The 12648-nt window shown below is 37.0% G+C and overlaps 1 protein-coding gene across 2 annotated transcripts in view; it reads left to right on the forward strand.

Moving 5' to 3' along the window:
* The first annotated feature begins 8773 nt into the window (after positions 1 to 8773).
* Positions 8774 to 12648, forward strand: part of MYLK4 (myosin light chain kinase family member 4) — an 82419-nt gene continuing 78544 nt past the window's right edge. The window contains exons 1-2 of one of the 2 annotated variants that reach the window (XM_081827782.1): positions 8774 to 9013; positions 10601 to 10871. In XM_081827782.1, coding sequence (XP_081683908.1) covers positions 8997 to 9013; positions 10601 to 10871 — 288 coding nt within the window. In that variant the 5' untranslated portion in view covers positions 8774 to 8996. The remainder of the gene's footprint in view (positions 9014 to 10600; positions 10872 to 12648) is intronic. The other variant, XM_081827783.1, reaches the window with a different exon arrangement.

The following is a 12648-nucleotide window of genomic DNA, read 5'->3' on the forward strand; positions in this document are numbered from 1 at the left end:
CCCATACATTACATCATTAGTTTTAGATATAGTGTTCCATGATTCATTGTTTGTGCATAACACCCAGTGCTCCATGCAGAATGTGCCCTCCTCAATACCCATCACCAGGCTAACCCATCCTCCCACCCCCCTCCCCTCTAGAACCCTTAGTTTGTTTTTCAGAGTCCATCGTCTCTCATGGTTCGTCTACCCCTCCGATTTCCCCCGCTTCTAGAATCTTTATTCTTAACAGCAAAAAAACCCCAAACCAAACCAAAACAAAAAACACCTGGAAACAATGTAAATGAGTAGCTGAAGGAATAAACTGTGGTCTATTCACACAGTGAAATACTACCTTGTAATAGAACAGGATGAACTGCTGATGTATGCAACAACATACAAGATTTTCACAAATATTATGTTGAGTGTAAGAAGCCAGACACAAAACAGCACAGACTATGATTTCATTAACAGGAAGCTCAAGAAAAGGTAAGAGCAGGAAAACTATAGTGTTTGAAATTAGAAGGATGGGGGCACCTGGGTGGCTTAGTTCATCAAGCGTCTGACTTTTCATTTGAGCTCAGGTCATGATCTCAGGGTTGTGAGATTGAGCCTGCATCCAGCTCCATGCTCAGCAGGGAGTCTGCTTGGGATTCTCCTTTCCTCTCCCTCTGCACCCCCTCTAAAATAAGTTAATAAATCTTTAAAAAAAGGAATTAGAAGGATGGTTGTCTCTGGGGTAATTCCCTGAAAGGGGTTATAATAGAAATATTCTATATCTTGATTAGGATGTTAGTTAATTGGGTATGCACATTTCTCAAAACCCACAGACCTGTATAGTATTTTAGATCTGTGCATTTCACCATAAGCAAATTTTATTTTGGTTAAAAAAAAATGAATGGGAGAGGCTTCCATTTTCAACAATGGCAGCTGGGAAATTCAGATCAACACCCCTGCTGAAAACAACTAAAGATGCTGAGTAAAATATTTAAAAAATCTTTAAAGTATTAAAGGCCTGATAAAATAGGCAAAACTTCAAGGGAAATCCAAATCCAGAGACAAGAGGGACCTGCACACAATATTTCCTCTTGCCCTGAGGGCTTTTGGCAATTCTGCCAAATGTGGGCTTGGATTTTGGTGGCCTTATAGGATGAGGATGACAGTAGTTCAGCTTGGGGTCTACCCAAGCAGAGGGGTCTACTACACCTTCCTCCATTAAGCTCGTGCCCCCCAAAGGGCAATACCCTGAAGGTGAGAGTGAACCAGAAGTAAATCCAAAGCCATAACTACTCCTGTAGGACCATGGGGAAGGTTGCCTTGGCACTGAGCAATAATGTTAAAAGTGTCTGTCTTTGAACCATGAGAGACTATGGACTCTGAAAAACAGACTGAGGGTTCTAGAGGGGAGGGGGGTGGGAGGATGGGTTAGCCTGGTGATGGGGATTAAAGAGGGCACGTTCTGCATGGAGCACTGGGTGTTATATGCAAACAATGAATCATGGAACACTACATCAAAAACTAATGATATGTATGGTGATTAACATAACATAATAAAAAAAAAGTGTCTGTCTTTGAGCAGTGTGGCTGCATGCTCAGCTCTGTGTGATTTTGCAGCCTTGCAGTTTCCTGAGTTGAGCCTCAAGCCGAAAACTTGTTAGGTCCTGGATTTCTGAGAAGTGCTCCCAGGGCTTGGCAGAGGGACAGGGAGACCCTCTCTAGACCTTTCTCTAGAGAAAGAAGCACATTTCGAATAACCCATGAGTCAAAGAAGAAGTCAGAATGGAAATAAGAACATATTTTGAGCTCAATGATACAAACATATTACATTTCAAAACCTGAGAGACATACCTAAAACAATAGTTAGAGATAAATTTGTAATCTTAAATGCACTTACTGTAACAGAAAGAAGGCTGAAAACCCCATAAGGACTTTTTTTTTTTTTTTAAAGAAAAACTGTGGGCTAATCTTACTCAAGAACCATAGATGGAAAAATCTTAAAAACAAAATATTAACACATCTCATTAAGTAATATATGAAAGTTAATAAGGAATAACCAAGTTGAGTTATTCTAGAAACACAAGGTTGATTTTAGATTCAATAATTCGGTTCAAAAATTAGAAGATTCAATAATGTAAATAACCACATTAATGGATTAAAGGAGAAAACCATGCAATCATCTCAAAAGACACACAAAAATAAAAGCACTTAATAAAATTTAACATCCATTAATGATTTAAAAACTCCTAGAAAACTAGGAGTAAAAGGGAAGTTTCTTAATATGAAAATGAGAATCCATGAAAATTTTAGAGCAAATATTAATCTTAATGGTAAATGGTAAAACCTTTCCTATTAAAATCAGGAACGGAAGCAGGATGTCTGTGAGCATCATTTCTATCAATGTTACATCTATGTTCATGGTTCATGTACATCTCTAATGTTACATGGTTATTGAGTGAGATTGGCCTTCTCCCTGTTTCCAACCCTTAATGCCCTTTCTTTCTTTCTCTGACTTTACACACTACTGTCAAGCACAGTATTTAGATTATTTAAAAAATTATTTAAAAATAATTAAATTTAATTAATTAATAGTAATAAAATACATGAAAAATGACATGGCAGTAAGAAAAAATGATAGCAGATTTAATAAAAAATTAGCAAAGAAATATGTTCTTAATAAAAGACAAAGGCCAAATGATACATGAAAATGTTCTTGATTCTTCAGGAGACAGAGAAATGCAATATGAGTTAAAAATGATAAATTATTGTATATTAGATCAGGAAAAAGTAAAGTATTGTTAAAGATATGGAACAGCAGGAACATTCTCACAGTGCTGGCGAGAGTCTATATTGGTATATACATTGAAAATATACATCATGCATGCACAATAATATTCATACAAGTCCCAAGCTGAAAATAGCCAAAATGGGTGCATGCATAACTTTCATAATATTTATAGAATGAAATATTGCACAACAATGCAAAATGACAAAGACAGCTATCTCCAATAATATGATGAATCAAAGACAGTTTTAACTGAAAAAAAGATACAAAATAATGCAAATAGTATGAATACATTTACAAACAAATCCAAAACTAGCAAAATAAAACAGTATATTTAGTGTGCACATTATAAGTGGTAAAACTACAAAGAAAATCAAAGAAATTTTTATAAAAAATTCAAAATAGTGGTTAATTTAAGAGGGAGGACAAGGGAATGGGATTTTGGGACACTAGCAATATTCTAGTTTTGATAGTGGTTTTATGGGAGTTTACAATTATTTCTTAGCTGTACATACAGTTGTATGTCCTTTCTAAATGTGTATATTCCAATGAAAGAAAAATATATTTCAAGTTAGCATGACTTCATTTTGCAGCCATAGGCTGGTAAGGCCCTGATGTACAGTAACAGTAAGTGATCTTGCCCTGCAGTTAAGAAAATTGAGATACTTGGAAGTATTTTTCCTCCTTAGAATTTAAGTTTTTTAACTGGAATCTTTTATTTTTTATGAGATTTGGTAATATTAACAATAATGTTACCAACGATAACCATCAAGGCTGACATTTATTAAGTCCCTCTGATGCATCAGCCATTTTTATCTCATTTCTTATATCTGAATGACCCTGTAAGGTAAATGTTATCTTCATTTAACAGATGAAAAAAGCTTAGGCTTAGGAAAATGGAGCAACTTTGCTGACTTCACACAAGTAAATCTCAAATGTAAGCCTAAGCTGTTTACAAAGCCCATGCTTTACCCACTAGGTTGGTCTCTTTATTAAGGCACTTGCTATTTTAATGGCATTTTTTTCAGATTAAGAAGAAAATACATGTTTATTTTAGAAAAACTGGTAATTCTTGAAAAGCACAAACATTAATTCCCATCCCCACTCTAGAGTTAAGCATTGCTAATATTTGGTGTAGCAACCTTATCCATTTTCCTAACTGTGTGTCTATCTGTATTACCATTCATCTATATATCTATAAAGCATCTTTTTTTAGTCAAAATTGGAATCTTATTGCATATACTATTCTATAATCTGTCCCTTTCCTCCTAACTACCACATTCATCTTTTCTCGTGTTGTTCAACATTCTTCTACATGGGACTTAATGGAAGCATAGTATTCTTTTTATAAAAGTACCATATCTATTCAACCAGCTTATACTTAGGTTCTCTTTCAGTGTTTTAAATACAATAAATAATGTCATCATATACGAATTCAAAGATAATATTTTGTGTACAACTCTATTTTGGGGGAGGCAAAATTCTTAGGAATGCACTTGAGGGTCAAAGGGTATGGCTGAATTGCCTTTCATAAAGATTAGAACAATTTACATTCCAACCAGAAGTATATGAAAGTGTCCATCGCTCTATGCCCACCCAGACTTCATTTACACTGAGGATGTTTCTGTATAAGGCAACTCTACCAACTCCTGTGGTCCTTTCTGTATAATGCCATTTTGCCAGTTCCTATGGTCCTTTTGCACCAAAAAAATATAATAATAATAATTCAATGCTTTTGAGCATATAGCATAAAACCTAAGAACCTATTAGGAACCATTACATAATAGCCAGATTTACTTTCTACCTAAAAATACAACTTTTACCTTTAGTAGGGAATAACACATCCCTAAAAGTAGGTGAAGTTTTCATCCATCTCCTCATCGGCCACTAATACCCTCACTACTGCAGTATTTTTCCCTATGGAAAATCTCTCTCCTGAACCTTACCCTCTTGGGAAGGGAAGGGAAGAGCAGGCCAACATTTGGTCAGAAGAGCGTGACTTGGGCTTTGCACTTCTGTAATTTCATGCCTTGTTACTATCATAAGCTTCTTCTAACTCCTGAAATTCACTTCTAATTTAGAAGGCAGAAAAGCATACCCAAGAATGTAAACATAAATACACCCTTCTTCCAATTCCAGAAACCAAGAAAATGATGATTCATGCTGTAGAATGGAATTTTTAAAAATTGGACATAAACACGCTTAGACTTTTCTCCATTGTTTGGAATAGGTAGTCACATAGTAGCATGGATTTCACCTTGTAGCAAGCATTTTATTGTGTTTTAAAAATTTTTTAGGGTTAAATAATTAATGGGAGGGAGATATGTATATGGAATGGGGGAAGGGGAAGAAAGAATCCTATGGTGTTGGGTTGGAATTAAAAATATACAAGTATGAACTCATGATTTTTAAAAAATTATATTTCCTAGCTTTGTCCATGAAGGAGCTAGAAGCAATGATCCCCCAGTAGCAAAGAACACTCCGACTGCCCTTGTCTTAATTTCTAAATACATTCTTCTCTAAAAGGAACCAGGGCTCCTTTGAGAAATGGCAGATTCTAGAAATAGAGCTGGAAAGGTACAGCATGGGCTTTGAACATCTTGTTATGCCATAAAGTAAGGAAGTACTCAAAAAATAATGGTGGCATGTCAGAAGTACACAGGAGTGTGCTCAAAAGTGCTCCCATGGACCAAATCTGGAACAATTTGAGCATCAAAATGAATAATATAGGGAATGTATATTCATTTAAAAAAATCCACCAGTTCGTGGCGATACTAAAAAGCAAAGGGGACCAGGGTGGAGATGGAGAGCTCTTCTCTTACAGATGAATGCCAATTAATAAATGTAGAAGAAATGATAGAATTAGAAAATCACTGCTTAAGAATTGCTGTGGTAATAATTGATTCAGGCAAGAATAGATACTAAAATCATAGGGTGACAGATTGTTGGGGAATGGGATATCCATAAATTCACAGAGCTGCTTATTAATTCCAAAAAGAAAAAGGGTAACTTTGCATTGGAGAAAACTTAATCAGATCACCAAATTTCACACGACAGATCATGCTGCAAGCTACACCATTGCTTCTTGTAATGTTCTGAAAGACACAACATCACTTCCATGGTTTTCATACCCAATGGTTTGCCCAGTTCCAAATATGAAGAAAAATGAGGTGATTCAAAATGAGAGATAGTTTGTGAAAAAATAGGTTTGAAGTCTCCAACGACATCAGTGTCATGAGGGTTAAAAAAAAAAAGACTGGGTGATTGTTCCCCAAATATATAAAAGTAGACTAAAAAGACTTGCCAACTAAATGTGCTATGTGATTTGTGATTGGATCCTGTTAGGTGAGAAAGTGTCTTTATTCTCAGGAGACATATGCTTAATGTATTTAGGGATAAAGTTTCATGAAGTTTGTAACTTACTCTCAGAAAAGAGAGACAGCAAATATAGCAAACGTTAACATTTGGTGAATCTACGTAAAGGGTATATTGTTCTATTTATGTAAATTCTCTGTAGGTTTTAAGTTTTAAGAAATAAGTCAGAAGAGGGGCGCCTGGGTGGCTCAGGTGGTTGAGAGTGGGACTCTTGGTTTTGGCCCAGGTCAAGATCTCGGGGTCTTTAGATCAAGCCCCGTATGAGTTCCTCTCTCAGTGGGGAGTCTGCTTGGGATTCTCTCTCTCTCTCCCTCTACCCCCCCACCCTGCCTCTGCTTGCATGCACTCTCTCTACATATATAAAATAAATAAAAAATCTTTACAAAAAGAAAGAAGTCAGAGGAAAGGAAAAATATTTAACAAAAATTATATGAAAGTCATATGAGCTTTGGAAATTTATTTATGAATAGTATTTACACAGTGTTCTTTGTTCCAATTGAATATCACGTGTATTGTTTAATACACAGCATATTTACTCAATGACATGCATTTACATTTTATAAGAAAGTAAAAAAGGGTATAACTAGATGAACAAATTGTGAAACCATTACAGAAGTAATGAACTAAAACGTTATTTAATATTTCTGAAGGAGATTAATTTTTAAATGGTCCCATATATATTTTTGTCTAGTTTTTTAAACTCTCCTGTTTTTATGTTCATTTTTTATTACACAGAATTCAGCTACTTACTCAAAGTCACTTGGAAATATTAAGGGTTTAATGTAAATACATCTGGACTTTCTGTAACGTCATTATCCTCCTTGCTCTAAGAATCCTGGCTTGAGTAGAAAATGAGATAGAATTTAGTTTTAAATTGCCATTAATTTTTCTATTAATTACAAGTCATGCATTACGTAGTATTCATACCACGAGAAGAGTGAGATTTTTGACTTTTCCCCCACTCACTGTTCCCTTCCCGTTTTCTTTGGCCCCAGGTGACCCAGCAAGTATGGGTATAATTTACGTCCCCTTGGATCCCAGCCTTGGTCACCTGGAAAAGCTGGCCATAAATGTTCAGTAGTGCTTTGTTCTTTTGTTTTCTTTTAACAAGTTTACTTTTGTTAATCATATTACTAGATTTCCCTTTTTCTTAATTACTTTATTGAAGTAAAATTTACATATGAAATTCACCCATTCTAAGTATACAATCCAGTAAGTTTTAGGAAACTTAATGAGTTGCACACTTATCACCACAGAACAGTTTTTTTTTTTTAACATTTCTATCACCCCAAAAAGATTTTATTTATAGTTAATCTCTGTTCCTGCTCTGAGCCCCAAGCAAACACTAATCTACTTTTTGTGTCTGTAGATTTGCCTTTTCTGGACATTTCGAACAAATAGAATTATGTATGTAGTCTTTATTTCTGGCTTTTTTCACTTAGCACAACGTTTTTGTTTATCCAAGTTGTAGCAGGGATCAGTACTACATTCATTTTTGTTACTGGGGAGTATTCCATTTGAATGGATGTATCACATATCTCTTTTTACCAAGCCAATTGATGGAACTTTGTGTTGTTGTCAATTTTTAGCTATTGTGAATAATGCTGCTATGAACATCCATGTGCAAAGCTTTGAGTGTTCATGTTTTCATTTCTCTTGGGGAGATATCTAGAAAAAAATTGTTAGGTCCCTTGGGAAATCACTTTTTAAGAAACTGCCAAACTGTTTTCCAAAAACTGTACCATTTTACGTTTCCACCAACATGTATGCTGAGTGTTCCAGTCAGTCACTCCACATCCTCGCCAACATTTACTCTTGTCTGTTCTTTTTTTTTTTTTTTAAAGATTTTATTTATTTATTCATGAGAGACAGAGTGAGAGAGAAAGGCAGAGGGAGAAGCAGGCTCCCAAGGAGCAGGGAGCCCGATGCGGGACTCGATCCCAGGACCCTGAGATCATGACCTGAGCCGAAGGCAGAAGCTTAACCATCTGAGCCACCCAGGCGCCCTTGTCTGTTCTTTTAATCATAGCTCTTCTAGTGGGTATAAAATGTTATTTCATTGTGATTTTAATTTGCATCTCCCTAATGACTGACTTTGAGCATTTTTTCTTGTGCTTTGTAGCCACTCATTTATATATATTCTTTGATGAGATGTCTTTCAAATCTGTTGTTCATTTTTAAAAATTAGGTTGTTATTATATTGGTGATTTGTAAGAGTTGGTTGTATATTCAGTATACAAATCCTTTATCAGATGTGTGATTTCATAGTATTTTCTCCAGGTCTGTAGTTTGTCTTTTCATTTTCTTATGCTGTCTTTTGAAGAGCAAATTTTGAATTTCAGTGAAGTGCAATTTATCAATTTTTGCTTTTACGGCTCATTCTCGATGGTTTTTGAAAGGAAGAAAATTCAATAGTTATGTGGATAACAGGGGCATCTGATCGCCAAAGGCAAATGCTGCTTGGTAATTCTGAGTATTACCACACTGATGAGAAGAAAAGGTGAAGGTGATATTTCATCCACTGTTCCCAGTACATCCTCTCCTTACCTGACCTCTGAAATGGAGCCATTGGCCTTGAAAAGCCTGGTGTCTAAAATTAATAGTCTTCCCCATCTGACTAAGAAGGCAACAGCTGAGCAACATGAGATCAAGGACCATATTAGTTTAAACAGGGGCTCAAAGTGGCATTTGAGAGAGAGGATACTTCCTTTCAGAGTGGACACTTGTCTTTTCAGAAGACTTATTCTGACTGAGAGTAAAGACCTTTACCAGAGAATTGTGTAGTCATTTTGAACTCTGTAAAACTTCCTTTTATCTGCTGGATATTATACTCTGCACTTGAAGGGGTCCGAACCCTAGGATGTCCTCCTATACATGGTAATTACTCTATTTTAAATAATTGTTATAACCTCTCACATCTCTTCTTTCTATGTTGCCTTAAATAACAGGTTGTACCAAACTCCAGGTAGAGCTTAACATTTATTATTTCTTTGCAAAATTATTATATCTTGGACCTGTTTTCTTTTTAATTTGTTAATTTTTATGTGGCTTCCTGATCCAACGTGAGTACCATCTGCAACTACATATTGTGTATAAGTCATAGTTTGCCTTAGAAATAGCCATGCATCTGCCTCCTTTTTTTAATAATGTTTTTTTTTCAGGGCAATTTGAAAGAATGCTAGTATTGATCTATAATGTATCATAGTTCTAGAACTCTGGTTGGTATTACATTTCAGTGTGTTTGAAGTAAGGTCTTTGTGTGGCTAAGAAGACTTTTGCAGAGCATTGGATTTTTAATAATTTGGAACTTAAGGTTTATATGAATTTTACTATCTGAGTTAAGAGAATGAAAAATGAAGTTTTGTGGACATAATTGCAGATGATTTTAAATTTGAGAAAAAGCTGGAAGCAGGGGCACCTGGGTGGCTCAGCTGGTTAAGCGACTGCCTTTGGCTCAGGTCATGATCCTGGAATCCCATGATCGAGTCCTGCATCAGGCTCCCTGCTCAGGGGGAAGTCTGATTCTCCCTCTGACCCTTCTGCCTCTCATGCTCTCTCTCTCTCTCTCAAATAAAAAAAAAAAAGTAAGTGTGAGAGTAAGCTTTATTTCTACTCTCAAACTCTTACAACTTTGAATAAATGAAAAAAAAAAAAAAAACTGGAAACAATTTTCAGAAAATCTCCAGCAGGGGGCCTCAGCAGTCAGCGGTGGGAACCCGCCGCAAATTCCAATCAATCTCTCTCTCCCCAAGCCCCCATACCATCAAGCGTGTGGACATAAACTATGTGTAGATCTCTAGTATCAGAGCGGAATTATGTGTATTACTTAATTTGGAATAAAAGTATTTCAAAGAAAGCACAAGGATTTGCACTCGATACCTAGCAGGTAATGACAAATCGAAGAAAGCTATCTGGGCATTTTATCTGCGTGACAGCGCTGTAAGGAAATTTCTTTTTTAGAATAAACACCAAACATTTCTGGTGTAGGCAGAGAAGTGCTCTGGAAATGGGCCATCTGGTGGAGATTACTCCCCATATGGGGACAAAATTCCCCTGGGGGAAGCATGAGAGACCCCCTCACACAGGAAATAGCCCTTCCTACTGGGGATGGGAGGAGCAAAACCTGCAATCCCAATTAACCCCAACGAAATTTTATATTCTATATTTAAATTGGTCACTTGATATACATCTCATTTTATGCACTGAGAGATACAGTCACCCAGGGAAACTGAAGGTTGCCTTTTACTGTTCACTTTTGTAGGACAAGTTGGGGGAAAAAATCCTTTTTTTCTTTCAAAGTTCCAGCATTTGAAACTTGATATTAACATTTCTCTTCCTAGTTTTGGGTCTTCTTTCCAGTTTAAATAGAAGGGACTTCAAAATTCTCACTGGTCATTTTCTCCAGAAGTCAAATATGTGAGTAAGTGATGAGATCTTTGTTCCCCCCGTCCTTTTTTTTTACAGTCAAGAGGAAGGCACGCTCAAAGCTCATGATTGCGTCTTAATTTACAAATCAGGGACAGAGGGAGATGAAAACCACACTCCAGACAGTAACTTAATCGGACTCACCACCAAGATGTTAAAAGTGAAGAGGCTGGAAGAAATCAACACATGTTATAACAGTAACAAACGGGAGGAAATGGCCTTCTTCCAGTGCATGGAAAAGGTTGAGAAAGTGAAATGTTTTCTGGAAGAAAGTTCCAGTGAACAGGAATCAAGATCTGGAAAGAATGAGGTAATTATGTGCTAATTTAGTCTTGTAAAAAGTATCAGTTCTACTTTATCTGTTCTTACATGAATCAGTAAATGTAACCATTTATCAGACTTGTCAAATTCTATTTTTGTCGCTTGTGTGAAGAATTACGGAATGTTTATGGATAAGACATTTTTCATTGTGTTTCACTGAGGATTACGTGTTGTAGATTATACAACCGAGTTTGGTAAGTAATTGAGGGGCTTTGAATGTGCATCTCTACCAGCAGGCTTCTCCTCGTTGTGGTTAGTGGCTTAGACGTTATGAGAGGGAACTTCTGGAAACACACATTTCTTGAGCATTTACAAGGATGGGTGTGAAATTCAGAGAAGCACTATGAAGGGCACAATCGTTCTGCAGAAGAGTTTCTAATTTCCTCAAGACTTTGAGTTCCTCACAGTGTAGGTGACAAAGCTGTTGGCCGTGACTGTCAGAGACGGGGACCAGCAAGCCTTCCCTGAAGGTTACGCCTGGGTCCTCAGTTGTGCACAATGAAACCCTGAGCCTGATTCTGGCTACTTGATCTTTGGCAAGTTCCTAACCTCAGCCAAGATGCTGCCTCATCAGAATAATGGGACGATGGCTGTTGAGGAATTTAAGTGTGATAATATGTATAAAGCACTTAGCACAGTATCTGTTCACCATGGTAAACTGTCATCCAACAGCAGTCTTCTCTTCTCTCTTGACTTAGTCAGTCCCACTCACGGACCCATGGAAGTGCAGCTCCTGGCCCAGGGTTGGCCTCCCAGCATGTTGCTTGTGCCTTTCTTCTAGCATACACAATTGTTTCGAAGTCTGTCACCTTTCTCTCGATAGTGCTCTTCAAGGTCGAGACCTTGAATGACTTGTACTTGGACTCCCCTGGTAACCAGCACAGAAGAGGTCCCCAAAATGTCTGTGGAATGAACAGATCTGTAGAAGTGAATTCTGCATTCTGGTTGAAGGCTAGGAATGAGTATTTTTAAAGATCAGAGCAGGTGATTCTTACTAGGCAGGATTGGAAATATCCTTCTTTGTCCAACTACTGTTCTGAAGAGCACTATTCGGACAGGAAGGGCATTTCTAACCGTGCCCCGGACAATGAAGCAGGGCTGCTAAGTAACTGTCAGTGAGTATGGAATGATAAAACGTGCTGGAGAAAAGAAAGGAGTTGTGTTGAAACTTAGGTTTCTTGAGACCTCCACTTTCCCTATGAGTTAATATCTTGTTCAGTATACACCAAAAAGAAACTTCCACAGGCGAAATTGAAGTCACATATGAAGGACTTCCTCCTTAGGGCTATTAGGATGCAAATGAATAAACAGAAGGATTCCTTTTTCTGTTCATTAACTTCTCTAGGACAGAGAAGACAAAACAGTCTTCTTGGATAACTTTGAAATAACCAGCTACTGGTAATAGTTATATGAATTTGATTATTTTTCCAGGACTGTTTTTCTCCGGGTTCTGTGATATAATTTTTAGAAGTAGGAATTATCTTTGAAGAGGGAGATAGTGCTAAGCTGGAACAGAAACATTTTTAGGAAGAATTGTTTTCATGATAAACTGCACCAGAATATCAGAAATCAAATGATTTGGACAATCAATATTTTTGGATATTTTTGAGGGCAAGACTGAGAATGTTGCTCCTCAGAAACCCTAAGAGAGCACCCTTTGCACTTGGTCTGATGTCCCGCGTGTAACCTGGGCCTTCTGGCCTTGATCCTGCAGTCGATGCTGGGCGGAAGATGGAAAGGAGTGACTGGTAGCTCCCTATGTCCCA

The sequence above is a fragment of the Leptonychotes weddellii genome, chromosome 8 (assembly GCF_054177405.1).
Source record: "Leptonychotes weddellii isolate Sample4059 chromosome 8, ASM5417740v2, whole genome shotgun sequence".
Lineage (NCBI taxonomy): Eukaryota > Metazoa > Chordata > Mammalia > Carnivora > Phocidae > Leptonychotes > Leptonychotes weddellii.